At 47.2% G+C, this 13,520-nt stretch overlaps 3 protein-coding genes across 5 annotated transcripts; 2 read left to right on the top strand and 1 right to left on the bottom strand.

Moving 5' to 3' along the window:
• Window positions 1-5,170, bottom strand: LOC129598293 (tol-Pal system protein TolA-like). The gene is made up of 5 exons (XM_055496119.1): window positions 4,765-5,170; window positions 4,134-4,413; window positions 3,723-3,901; window positions 2,985-3,380; window positions 1-929 (listed from the first exon to the last, which is right to left on the bottom strand). Exons 1-5 carry the CDS (start codon window positions 4,865-4,867, stop codon window positions 361-363), a joined length of 1,527 nt encoding a protein of 508 aa, XP_055352094.1. The 5' UTR covers window positions 4,868-5,170; the 3' UTR covers window positions 1-360.
• A 541-nt stretch (window positions 5,171-5,711) lies between these two features.
• On the top strand, window positions 5,712-9,428 carry LOC129598285 (sorting nexin-2-like). The gene is made up of 9 exons (XM_055496107.1): window positions 5,712-5,993; window positions 6,254-6,505; window positions 6,837-7,152; window positions 7,316-7,545; window positions 7,605-7,698; window positions 7,909-8,114; window positions 8,217-8,360; window positions 8,587-8,739; window positions 8,993-9,428. The coding sequence occupies exons 1-9, from the start codon at window positions 5,901-5,903 to the stop codon at window positions 9,047-9,049; spliced, it is 1,545 nt and encodes a 514-aa protein (XP_055352082.1). The 5' UTR covers window positions 5,712-5,900; the 3' UTR covers window positions 9,050-9,428.
• Window positions 9,429-9,875: 447 nt separating this feature from the next.
• On the top strand, window positions 9,876-13,218 carry LOC129598274 (fos-related antigen 2-like). Of its 3 annotated transcripts, none has more exons than XM_055496093.1 (5): window positions 9,876-10,459; window positions 11,202-11,669; window positions 11,893-12,000; window positions 12,139-12,565; window positions 12,626-13,218. In XM_055496093.1, the coding sequence occupies exons 1-5, from the start codon at window positions 10,295-10,297 to the stop codon at window positions 12,766-12,768; spliced, it is 1,311 nt and encodes a 436-aa protein (XP_055352068.1). In that variant the 5' UTR covers window positions 9,876-10,294; the 3' UTR covers window positions 12,769-13,218. The 3 variants fall into 3 exon arrangements, with proteins under 3 accessions (XP_055352068.1, XP_055352070.1, XP_055352069.1); XM_055496095.1 differs by lacking the exon at window positions 9,876-10,459 and adding an exon at window positions 10,596-10,793; XM_055496094.1 differs by lacking the exon at window positions 9,876-10,459 and adding an exon at window positions 10,600-10,836.
• Window positions 13,219-13,520: the final 302 nt, after the last annotated feature.

Genomic DNA, 13,520 nt, shown 5'->3' with positions numbered 1-13,520 from the left:
TACCGATCCTCATTTATCAAAAAAAAAAATTTGTCCCTGAAAGCCCAACGTTGGCCACAATACAAAACACTGCTGTTCACAAAAAAAGAGATCCCCGTTAGCCGTACAAAGAAAAAGTCGTCCAAAAATACCGCACAACACCATACAGAAGCGTTCGCGCAGTACAACCCAATTTAGCGGTTACACGCAAACAACATCTCCAAAAAAAGCGTACCGATTACCGAAACATTTGATTCAAAGACTGTAAAGAAATTACTCGCTCAAGGCGGAAAAGTGTACGATTATAAAACGCGATCAAATGAGCCGGCGAATGATAAAGACGAAAAGAGTACCATCCGCTGGGTCAGCGTCACTCAGCGCTCACTTGCTGCCATGCGGCTCTTGCTCGCGGTCCTCAACAGAGCCCCCGCCGCCGGTGGACGAGGCCCCGCCCTTCTCCAGCTTGGCGGCCAACTCCAGCAGGCCCTCCTGGACGTCGGACGCCTCGATGGAGGACGCGAGCGCCAGGGAGGAGATGTCCGCCAACGAGACGAAGAGGACGCCCACGCGCGCCGCGAACGCACGGACGGGGGCAGCCTGCGACGGCCCAGCGTCCGACAGCGCCGTCCCAGCCTCATCCCGCACCGCCACCAGCGTACGACGACACGCCTCCATCGCATGCTGCGCCTGGTCCACGCCGGTAGCGCTGGCGCTGGCGCCGGTGGCCCGCTCCTGGCCGGACTCGTCCACTTCTTCCCGGCGCTTCTCGTCGCTCCCTTTCTCACCGGCCGGTTGCTGCAGGACGTCGCCGGCGGCATGCTCCAGGGTGTCGGCCGCTTCCTCGGGCTCGTGCCGGGCGTCGGGCTTCAGCGCTTCCTTCTTCTCGTCGGCCGCCTGCACATGCTCGTCCGGCGTCTCCTGGCCCGTGCCCTTGGCGTCCTCGTCGCTGGCTACGCACGGAAACCGAACAATTACAATTCCGCCTAAACTGCAGTCATGATTACATGGCGCTGCGCTAATGCGAGTAATTATTCGCAGTTAATTAACGAGTAATTATTTCGCAGTTAATTAACGCGTAATTATTGCAATTGATTAACGAGTAATTATTTCGCAAATAATTAACGAGTAATTATTTCCCAATTTATTAACGAGTAATGATTTCCCAACAATTAATTAACGAGTAATTATTTCCCAGTTAATTAACGAGTATTTATTTCGCAGTTGATTAACGAGTAATTATTGCAATTCATTAACGAGTAATTATTTCCCAATTTATTAACGAGTAATGATTTCCCAATTAATTAACGAGTAATTATTTCCCAGTTAATTAACGAGTATTTATTTCGCAGTTGATTAACGAGTAATTATTGCAATTCATTAACGAGTAATTATTTCCCAATTTATTAACGAGTAATGATTTCCCACCAATTAACGAGTAATTATTTCCCAGTTAATTAACGAGTATTTATTTCGCAATTGATTAACGAGTAATTATTGCAATTTATTAACGAGTAATTATTTCCAATTTATTAACGACTAATGAGTTCGCAATTAATTAACGAGTAATTATTTCGCTATGAATTAACGAGTAATTATTTGGCAGCTTATTAACGAGTAATTATTTCGCAGTAATTTAACGAGTAATTATTTCCCAATTTATTAACGAATAATTATTTCGCAATTGATTAACGAGTAATTATTTCCCAACTTATTAACGAGTAATTATTTCGCAAGTTATTAACGAGTAATTTTTCGCAATAAATTAACGAGTAATTATTTCGCAGTTAATTAACGAGTAATTATTTCGCAATTAATTAACGAGTAATTATTTCGCAGATTATCAACGAGTAATTATTTCGCAGTAATTTAACGAGTAATTATTCGCAGTTAATTAACGCGTAATTATTTCGCAATTAATTAACGCGTAATTATTGCAATTGATTAACGAGTAATTATTTCGCCATGAATTAACGAGTAATTATTTGGCAGCTTATTAACGAGTAATTATTTCGCAGTAATTTAACGAGTAATTATTTCCCAATTTATTAACGAATAATTATTTCGCAATTGATTAACGAGTAATTATTTCCCAACTTATTAACGAGTAATTATTTCGCAAGTTATTAACGAGTAATTTTTCGCAATAAATTAACGAGTAATTATTTCGCAGTTAATTAACGAGTAATTATTTCGCAATTAATTAACGAGTAATTATTTCGCAGATTATCAACGAGTAATTATTTCGCAGTAATTTAACGAGTAATTATTCGCAGTTAATTAACGCGTAATTATTTCGCAATTAATTAACGCGTAATTATTGCAATTGATTAACGAGTAATTATTTCGCAAATAATTAACGAGTAATTATTCCGCTATTAATTAACGAGTAATTATTTGGCAGCTTATTAACGAGTAATTATTTCGCAGTAATTTAACGAGTAATTATTTCGCAGTTAATTAACGAGTAATTATTTCGCAATTAATTAACGCGGATTTATTGCAATTTATTAACGACTAATGAGTTCGCAATTCATTCATGAGTAATTATTTCGCAGATTATTAACGAGTAATTATTTCGCAATTAACGAGTAATTACGGTATTTCGCAGTTTATTAACGACCTAACAATTTATGTATTAACGAATTTTTTCACAGTTAATTTACCAGCGGCGGAAATCGGTCGGTCGTTACAACTTACAAGCCAAGTGCATACTAACTAATCTCGTTAAAGCTGGCTTTAAACAACAAAGTCAAAAGGTGCAAATCTTGAAAATCAATCAGCTCATGGATATTCAACGGCAACGATCACTTTGCAGTTTATGAATATACTGTACACGGACTTTAGAAAAGAAATGCAAATTCACGACAATATTACGAATATTACGTAAACAAAATGGAAAAAAAATATCACGTAAACAAAATGCAACGGCTAACCTGTTACAGTCCTGACAGCCAAACGCGAAATTAAGGAAAATAAATGAGAAAACTAATCTGCTTAGTGCTTACCAACAACCTTCTGCCCGCTCACGCTGGCCAACTGCGCCGATTCCACTTCAGCCTGCTCGTGGGAACGGCGGCCATGCTGCCCGGCGTCCGGCCCCTTATCCTGCCGCTGCGAGACCTCGGCGGCGGCGGCGCGGTCCTGGAGGGGCTCGTCGATGGCCCGCGCGGCCTGGCCGCCGTCGCGGCGCTTCTTGTCGCCTTCGTCACTGCTCGCCTTCCGTTTCCGACCACTCTGCTGCACGACACCGCCGGCGGCGTGCTTCACGCTGTCGGCCGCCGCGTTGGCCTCGCGCCGGGAGTCGGACCTGCGCTCCTCCGGCTTCGCCGGGGCCGCCAGCACGGGCTCATCCGGCGCCATGCGGTGGGGCTGCTTGGCGTCCTTCTTGCTCACGTCGCTTCCTACGCACACAACCAAGCAGTTACAATTCCGCGTAAACTGCAGCCATGATTACACTGAGCTGCGCTAATACGTGATGATGTAACTAAATTTACTAATTGTCTAATTAATTTACCAATGCAAATAATTAAAAAATAATTTCGTCAAAGTCAACTTGTCGGGAGTAATCAATTGAACAATTAAAATTAATACCAATTTACGCAAATTACTAGTGTAACATTAATGGTCACAATAAAGACAATATTCAACCTTAATAACACGTTTTGATACTGATAAATCGCAATATTAACCGCAATGATTTATTTAAATAAAAATGCAATCCATTTCTTCGCAGACTTGCATACCGTCCAGTTTCGGTTGCCACGGGCGAAACTTGAAGAGCACACCTGCAGAGGTAGTCGCTCCCGACGCGTGCGGCGCCCCTCCACCCGCTCCGCTTTGGCCGCTGGTGCTCGGGCCCTCGCCGCCTGCCTTCGGGAGATCATCGGTCACATCCCAGGTCAAACCGGACAAGGGAAGGTTCCTAAATGGAAGATTTCACTGGTTACACAACTGCTGCCTGTCTGCGGACAGACGAAATATTCTCCAAAATTTTCCTGATGGAATTCCCCACGTAAATCGTTAAATGGCATGAAAACCAACTGCTCGACATGCTTCGACCTTGGCGTGCTCTCAAGCACTGACATTATCGGCCACACGAATAAACTGTTGATTCATACGCAGTACGATTGCATTCAACAAAATCAGGGACTTACCTGACCACGTTAAGGCACACTTCCCGCTGTCCGCTGGTACCCTTTATAGCAATGATGTCGTCCACTTCGCCCTTGCGTGCGTTCGGCCAGGGCCATTCTGGGAGGCCGTAGATGCGCGACGCAGCATCGCGGGAACTGATGATGGAGCTCTCTTTCTCCACGCAGGACTTGAAGTAGGGCCATGCAGTTACGGCTGTCAAAAACTTCCGCGCCGTGACTGCCGTGGAATCGCGCAGCAGCTCCTCCAGCTCCTCGAAAACAGGAAATGCAGTTCCTCTCTCTAAACAAGCACACGACGTCATACGACTTAAATATTTTTATTTATCAATAAATTTAATAATAATTATCCGTTATTTACTGGACCATGCAACTGACCAACTCACTCATCAACAAATTTGCGTTCGCGACGACACTGCACAGGCAGCACAGCCATTAAAATTTTAACAATAAATTTTAAGTAAAAAAACAACATAATCATTTTTCTGGTCTACAAAATTAAAGGTTAAAAAAAGCGAAGTGACGTTGAACGTTAGTTTGCAAAATGCGCAAACGCTATTTCCTTTAAAAAATCAGCAAATATTTTGGTTATTGCTGTTGACCTGCAGCAATCCTCAACTTCACTGGTACTCACGTATTCCTACAATCAGATAAAACTCTGGGTGCGTCTCAGGGGCTTTCTTAGATGGTGACTGGGATGCCCGGGGAGAACCGCTGGGACTTCGCTTTGAAGCCATGGTCTGGGAAGTGACGGAAGTCAGGTCAAAATTAATAAGATCAAGCAAGGCAGGAAAGAGGATTATGCAAGGCTGGAAAGTGCGTGCCCGTGCGTGAATGAAAGTGCAGCGTATTTCACAGCTCTTCGTTCCCGGTGGTGAAATCAAACAATGGCGACGAGTGCAGCGCCAGCAGTGAGCAGCGGTCGTTGATCGCAAGCGCCGCAACGAAAAGTGCGCTGGCTGCTGCTGAAGCACGCTTCAGCGTGCCGCGTGTGGGAGGGCCCGATAACAATGGGCGGAAGCTGCGATTGGACACGGCTGGCGTACTTGTGCTGGCAGCGCACACCTGATGGTGAAGTACGTACTACTATTGTACATACCAGGGCAGCTAGTACAGTACAGTTTTTTGATTAAATTTTATCAATTCGTGATTCTCGCCGCGATTGCAGACTGGCAGTGTGTCATTTTGACGTCACTAACAGACAGGGATTTTACTGTGCGCCAACAGGAGAACTACGCATGCGCTCTGTTTCTGTTCGCGTGCTGTCATATGCGCGGTGGTGCAATACCGTGGTCATAGCACTGGCGCTTGATTTAAGAATACTGTAAACATTTTTATCACGCGTTTTTTCCTCGTTTGCAGAGGATGGTTTTCTGTGAATTTTCATGTATCTGCCCAATTAACAAACAACATAGTTTGCGAACGCGCGCTGTTTAAAGAGTGCCGGGATAAGCACTTGTTGTTATGTGCTTACGATGACTTCCCGTCGCACCTGAGTCGCACGGCTCCCAACCGCCCCAGGGCGCCATCCCGGCGAGAATCATCAATAAATTAATACTTACTTTTTTCGCTTTTGGATTTTTCATTTTTGCTTGTCACAGCTTGTGCTCTCTGCTTTAAGCTTTCTGAATGTGTTTTGGAGATTTGATCTGGTTTTCCTTTTTAATTAATCGTGAGAATAAACACCCAAGTCTGGCATCTTGTGCGGCAATACTATTATCTTGAAGCAGGTAAAAAGTCGATTCGCGAGTTGACTAGCACACCAGTAAAATGTCGGACGGACGCGAAGGCCCACCTGCATTTACGGACATCGACTTTAACAAGCCTGAACCGGATGAAGACATGTTCCAGTCTGCTCTAGAGGTTTGTTTTTATTTTCTAAAAGGATTTCTTCGGTATAATCTGCGTAGGGAAGGCCGTTTGGCAGTTTACTGGCACGAAATGCAATGAGAACGCGAAGAGGAGCAACATGCGTGGGTAAACGGGGTTCTCCTGCGCGTTTCCCTGTTGTGGTTAAACAGAGTGCATTGGGCAGTACATGGACATGTTTGCTTGCGCCAGTGTTGACTGTGGAGGAACGATTAAAGCAGAGCGTGGTGATTTGCTCGTCTGTTTCTCTGCAGGAAACAACTCCGAGCGATGAGTTTGCTGCGGCGAAGAACAACCCCTTCGGCGGCGGCAGCGACATGACACCGCCGGACTTCACCAAGATCGATCTGGGCCGGGACAGCCAGAGTCGCGAGGAGGCGGACCGCGACGACGCCTCTCAGACGTCGCTGACGTCGACCACCATCTCCAAAATCAACTACGTCTCCGACTCCAGTTCTTCCACCGAGCGCGACCGCGAGGAGCCCTTCACGGCGCCGAAACGTGTCGTAAGTTATGCAACGTATTTTTAGTATTTTTTCGTTTGCATGTAGATTTAATTGATTTATTTTCAATAAGTGGAACAGCGTGCGCCGTGTAGAACAGGTGATGTTTGTAACTTATTTACGACAGAAATTATTGTTTTCTTATTTTCGCTGGTGATTGGGTGTAAAATGTTTTTTCAGTTCTTCCTTTCCTTACAGCCTTAGCGTGAGCCCTATAAAACCTTGCACTATTTTTCTTAAAATTTTCTCATTTATTTTCTGTTTTTTTTTGGGAAATTTCCTAAGAAATTCTTTAGAAAAAAAGAGAAGTCAAAAATCAGTGATAATTTGATAGATTACGGAGGACGAGGGAAAGGAGGAGGACGACAAGTTCGTGACGGTGACGGTGAGCGAGCCGCAGAAGGTGAACGAGGGACTGCAGGCGTACGTGCAGTACAAAGTCAGCACGGAGACGAACCTGGCCGTCTTCCGGCGCCGCAAGTTCTCGGTGGTGCGCCGCTTCAGCGACTTCCTGGGCCTGCACGAGAAGCTGCAGGAGAAGCACGTGCACGTCGGCCGCTTCGTGCCGCCGGCGCCCGAGAAGAGCGTGGCCGGGATGGCCAAGGTCAAAATGTCCAAGGGCGACACCACCGCGCCCGACGGCGCTTCCGGTACGCGCTGTTATTAACTGTTTATTTTATTAAAATTAATTCCTTTTAAATTTGCCCGATTTATTCATTATTCTTCGGATTAAAAATGGAATTTATTTGATTTTATAATTTTATTTTCGTATTAAGAATAATTCTTGAAAATAATGTGGCCGTTTCCTTACAGGAGAATTCGTGGAGCGGCGTCGCGCGGCGCTGGAGCGCTTCCTGGCGCGCACGGCGCAGCACCCGGTGCTGCGCATGGACCCCGACTTGCGGGAGTTCCTGGAGATGGACGAGACGCTGCCCAAGGCCAGCAACACCAGCGCCTTCAGCGGGGCCGGCGTGATGCGGTTGTTCGGGAAGGTGGGCGAGCAGGTGACGCGCATCACCAGCAAGATGGAGGAGAAGGACGAAGTATACTCTTCTGATCGTTCGTTGGCGATGTTGGCTGTTTATTTGGATGGTTTTTGCAGTGGTTCGAAGAAAAGACCTCGCAGATCGACAACATGGAGATGCAGCTGAAGAAGCTGCACGCCAGCGTCGAATCGCTCTACCACCACCGCCGAGGTCAGCGAGACGGGCATTTAATTGGTCGGATAATAAATCTGAATTAGTGGATATACTGATGTATTTTTTAATACATTTAATTCAGATTATTTCAATTAAATTCAGATTTTTAAAACTACTGTAATTAGTGCAAGTTATAGTTTATTGCCGTAATTAATGTTATCATGTTTCAGTAATTATGGGTTAATTATTCCGGATTAATTTGTGCAGATTTGGCCAATGCGACGGGGATGTTCGCGAAGAGCGCGGCGATGCTGGCCAACTGCGAGGAGCACACGTCGCTGTCGCGGGCGCTCAGCCAGCTGGCGGAGACGGAGGAGAAGATCGACCTGCTGTACCAGGAGCAGGGCACCACCGACTACTACGTCCTGGCCGAGATGCTGCGCGACTACATCGGCCTCCTCACCACCGTCAAGGCAAGCCAGCCACGCGTATCTTAATTTAATGGATTTATTCTTGTGTTATTTATTGATGGAATTATTCAGCGGAGGCTGTATTAATGGCTAATTGTTCCGCAGGAGGTGCTGCACCAGCGCACCAAGATCTACGCCAACTGGACGAGCGCGCAGAGCACGCTGGCCAAGAAGCGCGAGGCCAAGGTCAAGCTGGAGCTGGCCGGCAAGCACGACAAGATCCAGGCCGCCTCCGACGAAGTCCGCGAGGTCCGTGCGGGCATTTCGCTTTTCTTAAAAATTAAACAATTTAATTATCCTAATTATTCAGTATTTATAAATTGACTGCAGATAGAAACAAATATTTTTAAGTTAATACTTTAGAAATTGTTATTTACCAAAATTAAATGAGGAATAAATTTTTGATTTATCGTTCCGAATAAATTCCGTAATTTGTGCGATTTGCTCAAGTTGCTGACATTTTGGGTTGATTTAGTGGGAAGACAAAGTGGAGCAGGGCGAGAAGGATTTCAACGATATTTCCAAGATGATCAAGAAGGAGATGGAGCGCTTCGACAAGATCCGCGTTAAGGACTTTAAGGAGACGCTGGTGAAATATCTGGAAGCGCTCATGCTGCACCAACAGCAGGTACGCTTGCGAAGCATTATAAATTTTTTTTAACAATTATTTAAAAATAAATTGTCGAATTCTGCAGCTGATAAAATTACTGGGAAGTGGGATGCGCTGTAAAAATAATAAATAGGTACTGGGAATGTTGTAAAATTTACAGAAAAATAGTAAAAAAATAATTGGATGAATTGTTTAGCTGATTAAATAAATACTGGGAAGCGTTGTAAAAATCTTAAAAAATTACTAAAAAATAATTGGATGAATGCTTTAGCTGATCAAATACTGGGAAGCCTTCCTGCCGGAAGCGCGCTCCATTTCCACCGCGTAAATCCACAAATCCGGCCGTCCCGTCCGGCGCGGTGCCATGGGCGATGTGAGCGGGTGATTCCGCGGACCAGTCCGATGATTTCCGTCAGGCGGTGTTGTTGCGCTCGTTTTCGATTAACCCTGCAAATAATATTCGCCCTTTCTAATTTGATCCGTATTTTTTTAATTGAATAATCGGTTGTAATTTTTTATCTGCGATTTAACCTCGGTTTCCGTGCTGCGATCGAAAGCTTCTCGTTTTGCCCGATAATTCCAAAGTGTATGATGTACTATACAGCGTAATTTATCGCCGGGGATATTCTGCTGTTTTTTACAAAATGCGATTGATTTACAACTGTTTAAAGATGATTAAAGTATGTTTTTGATACAAACCAAGAAAAAGTGGAATTAAAATTGAAATTATTCGGTGTAAAATAACTAAAAAAAATGATAATTATTCGGTGTGAAGTTATTAAAAATAAATTATAATTATTTTTCGTAAAATTAGAAAACTAAATATTATCACAATTATTCGGTCAAAATACGTGCATAAAATGGCTGGTTTATACTTTGTCCGGTTTGTGACGCAGTACACGTTTGCTGCGCTTTTACCGCGGCGAAACCAGGTCGTTTTCTTGTTATTAAACCGGCACTGCAGTGTGCGTACACCGCTCAGAGCCATAAACACAACTGGCTTCGTACGCGTTCCGCCGTTCTCGGCGAAGAACGTCACTTTTGTGGCGGCATATATAAAATTATTATTACACTAATGGCCGATCTGGCACACATGACTCACACCCAACACAACAGCCACGCAGCTGACACACATCGCGCACTTTAACGCAACGCCACACTTTTCCGAACCGGAAACCACAGTCGCGCATTTTTTGTTTTCACTTACTCGGCCGTAGCGATTGATTAAACCACACTGTTTCTTCTAATTAAACCACAATCATCCCGTTTTTAATTTTCCCCGGAATCCAGGACATTTTGTGGTCACTTCCGGTTGATAAACCGTATTGACCTGTTTGTTATATACGCGTATAATTCGGGAGAGAATTATTGCCGTGCGCAATTCGTAACCGCAAATTAATTTTTATTTCTCCAAGGAGTGGCCGGTGAATTTTCGATAGGTATCAGCCAGACCCGATGCAACCGATAGCGCGGCGTTTGACGATCGCTAGATCCGTTTCGGCGTTGGCGTTGATTTCTTTTCCGGCCGAACAAACAGCGAAAGTGGGTATTTATCGGCATCTGCAATCACGCAATGGCCAAACGAGCCGGCGCCAGTTCGGCGCACAATCAGCGCCACACCGAAGCGGCGCACATTCTCTGCCATTTGGCCAGTAAGACCGCCAACGGACCGGTCCGGACCGTTAACTACGATTTCGAGCCGGTGACGCCGATGACGCCAGCGCACGGCGGATTCTACGTAAGATCATAAATAAAATTTAGATTTTTATTATGTACATGTAGGAAAAAATATCTAGGGTAGAAATTATTCTCTACCGATCTACGGACACCCGATTCAAGAAAACAGCGCGGTGCCGGTTCAGGCCGCGACGGCGTCGGTTGTCGGCTCCGTCTGGTCGGTGATGACTCATCGCAGCACGCTGTCGGATGTGCGCGATGAATGAGTGCGTGAATCACGGATTTCCATTTCTGTCTGTGGGTCTCCCTTAGCTTTGTCTTGTTCATCGTCTGTGAACCACAAAGAGCGTCCATACCGCTGAAGAACCATCCTATTTTATTGATTTATCCGGGAGGTAAAAATCGCCAGTCTTCCCTGATTCCCATCCCGCTTTGATCGTACGTATCCGATGACTATTCCGTGCGTTACCAGTGCCTGCTTTCTGTTTACAACTAGGCTGAGCCGCTGCGTTCTCTGTACCGATCCGTTAGAGTAGTGTGTTGCATAACAGGAATACATTGGCATACGCGCAATCAGGGTATAATTAGTGCGCTACTTGTTGCAATTCTGTTCTAGCAGTTCAGTGTAATGTGTGAGATACAGGGCAGTTAGCGTAAGCAGTTAGATTGTGCATCACATGGAAAGCCAGCCCACCCGCGCTAGCCAGTGATGATTTGATGTTGATCCCGCTGCGCCGCGGCGGCTGGTTGAGATGGTTGAATCATCGCCCGAAACAATCGATAACCAGTGTGCCGTGTTGCAGATGCTCCAACCGGGAGGCAATCCCAATCCCGTGTACACATCCACGGCGGCCTTCAGTCAGGCGCAGTATGTCAACGCAGGCAACGTCAACGTTAACGGCACAGCAGTCAGCGGCGGCCAGTTGATCCACACCAGCTCCCTGCCCAACAACGTCATCCCCACCTTCTTGCTGCAGTCCGGCGTGCCCACCTCCTCCGGAGCCAGCCACATCAAACAGGAGCCGGGCGTGACGCTGCAGCTGCAGAATCTCCAGAATCTGCAGGGCCAGCCCGGGACGCGCCTGCTGCTGACGACCAGCGCCCCCGGCGCCCCTGAGGGGGGGCTGCTCTTCCCCGCCGGCCAGCGCATGGCCAACGGCACGCTGCTCATGAGCCACCAGCAATCCGAATCCCCCGGGCCCTCGGGCAGCGGCAGCACCACGGGCGGCAAGGGCCGCGGCGGCGGACGACGCGCTGCTCGCGATGAAAAGGTAGGCACGGTGTACGGTAGCGGCGGGCGGTTGGCACAGCGACACGCCTTATAGATTTCTACGTAGTTAATTGTGCTGCGGTAACTGGGCGGTTGGCACGGCGACACGGTACGCAGTTTTCACATTACTAGCGTTTATTAATTGCTGCTATCAGAATTTTCACGGCTATAATACTTATTTGTGTATTGGCATTTCAACCGAAATTTAATTGGGCTGATTGTAGTTGACGCCGGAAGAAGAGGAACGGCGCAAAGTCCGTCGCGAACGGAATAAACAGGCGGCGGCACGATGCCGCAAACGGCGCATGGATCACACCAATGTACTTGTCGAGGTAGGCTTCGGCACTTCCGACTTGGGAAATAATTTCAGTTGATTTTATTCCATTGAATTATTTTGGTGTGTGATTTTAATTGAATATATTACTGTGTCATGTGTCGACGTTTTTAATTATTTGGATGTATTTTTGCAGGAAGTGGAAGGATTAGAGGAGCAGGGCGCGGCGATCCGCGCGGAGATCGAGAAGATGCAGGCGGAGAAGGAGGAGATGGAGTATCTTCTACAAGCGCACCGGCAAGTGTGCTCGAAGGAGTTCGAGCTGCCGCCGCCTGCCGTCGTGGTGGCCGACGTGGAGATGGAGGAGACGGAGCCGGAAGCGGCGCCGCCAGCACAAGCTCCAGTTCAACCGCCACCGGAAGAGGCGATGCCGCCGCCGGCCATCGTCGTCGTCCCCGACAGCGGCACGACGGCCCCCGCCGGGAAGAAGGGCGGCGGGGGCGCGCAGCGGCCGGCCAGTCTGCCGGTGAAGCTGGGCGGGGGCCTGCTGGACCTGGCCATGCCCACGCCCAGCCCGACGAAACTCATCTTCAACTTTGAGCACAGCGGACTGACGCCCACCGGTCAGTTGACAAGTGCTCCTTTAATTGGCCAATAATTGCTGAATTGGTTGGTTATGTTAGGTCTGACGCCGACGGGCCTGACGCCGCTGATCCCCAGCTGCTCGACGGAGACGCCCTCCAGCAAGTCGCCCCTGGCGCCGCGGCCGGTGGACGCCGGCGGCCTGGGCGAGAGCGTCTCGCCCAACAATCTGGTCTCGCTGTGAAACGTACAGGACGCCGTTTAAACGGAACGGACGCTTTCGTCCGGCGTCTTCCGGTTGCTGCTGCGTCCTCGGCCAAAACGTGCGCGTCGGTATCTCTCTCTTCTCTTCCGCCCACCCGCGGACCGCCCGCCGGGCTGCGGCTACACGACACTGGATCCAGTCTTTTTGGTTAGTTTTGCCGGTTGGTTTTCTTTGGTTTCCGGCTTGTATGGACGCCGGTTGCCGGGCTGATTGGTGCCCTCGGCTGTTTTTCGCCGGTTAAGGCTTCGGTGGTTTTTAGTGTGGTTTTAGCTGTACAGTCGTCTTCTCTTGGAATTTATTTTCTGTCAGTGTCCCGCTATGTGTTGTGCTTTATTGTGGAGATTTTAATTTTTGATGGATTTTGAATGGATTTCTTTGGTTGGTGTGTTAGTGTAGGCCTGGTGAATGCAAAGAAAGATTACTCAGTGACTTGCATTCTTCCAGTGTGTGTGCGTCGTTTGCAGTTAATCGGAGAAGAAGGAAAAGTGCTTGTAGAATGCATGACCACGTCAGGCAATGAACATTCTGTAAGCGGCGAATTTGTAATTGATCTGGCAGGTGGAATAAAGGGCACTGCCGGCGCATGGCAGTTAGCCGCGCCCGCGGTGGGCTGTGTGTTTCCAACCGAGTCAATTATCGATCGGTGTATGGTACATAGTGCATGCATGTAGCTACAAATACGTACAGTACAGTATATCGGCAATATATTGTATTATACGGCAATCGCCGTT

The sequence above is a fragment of the Paramacrobiotus metropolitanus genome, unplaced genomic scaffold, assembly GCF_019649055.1.
Source record: "Paramacrobiotus metropolitanus isolate TYO unplaced genomic scaffold, Prichtersi_v1.0 Parri_scaffold0000119, whole genome shotgun sequence".
NCBI classification, from domain to species: Eukaryota; Metazoa; Tardigrada; class Eutardigrada; order Parachela; family Macrobiotidae; genus Paramacrobiotus; species Paramacrobiotus metropolitanus.
This window is presented reverse-complemented; position numbering and strand designations above follow the sequence as displayed.

What these genes read in the sequence shown, in the direction of transcription:
- LOC129598285 (XM_055496107.1), top strand. Translation starts at nt 5,901, where the DNA reads ATGTCGGACGGACGCGAAGGCCCACCTGCATTTACGGACATCGACTTT. An exon ending in GCCTCCTCACCACCGTCAAG is followed by an intron (nt 8,115 to 8,216) that starts GCAAGCCAGCCA and finishes ATTGTTCCGCAG; the next exon opens with GAGGTGCTGCACCAGCGCAC. An exon ending in TCATGCTGCACCAACAGCAG is followed by an intron (nt 8,740 to 8,992) that starts GTACGCTTGCGA and finishes TGAATGCTTTAG; the next exon opens with CTGATCAAATACTGGGAAGC.
- LOC129598293 (XM_055496119.1), bottom strand. Translation starts at nt 4,867, where the DNA reads ATGGCTTCAAAGCGAAGTCCCAGCGGTTCTCCCCGGGCATCCCAGTCA. An exon ending in TTATCTGATTGTAGGAATAC is followed by an intron (nt 4,414 to 4,764) that starts GTGAGTACCAGT and finishes GTGCTTGTTTAG; the next exon opens with AGAGAGGAACTGCATTTCCT. An exon ending in GTGGCAACCGAAACTGGACG is followed by an intron (nt 3,381 to 3,722) that starts GTATGCAAGTCT and finishes TTGTGTGCGTAG; the next exon opens with GAAGCGACGTGAGCAAGAAG.
- LOC129598274 (XM_055496093.1), top strand. Translation starts at nt 10,295, where the DNA reads ATGGCCAAACGAGCCGGCGCCAGTTCGGCGCACAATCAGCGCCACACC. An exon ending in ACACCAATGTACTTGTCGAG is followed by an intron (nt 12,001 to 12,138) that starts GTAGGCTTCGGC and finishes GTATTTTTGCAG; the next exon opens with GAAGTGGAAGGATTAGAGGA. An exon ending in CAGCGGACTGACGCCCACCG is followed by an intron (nt 12,566 to 12,625) that starts GTCAGTTGACAA and finishes TGGTTATGTTAG; the next exon opens with GTCTGACGCCGACGGGCCTG.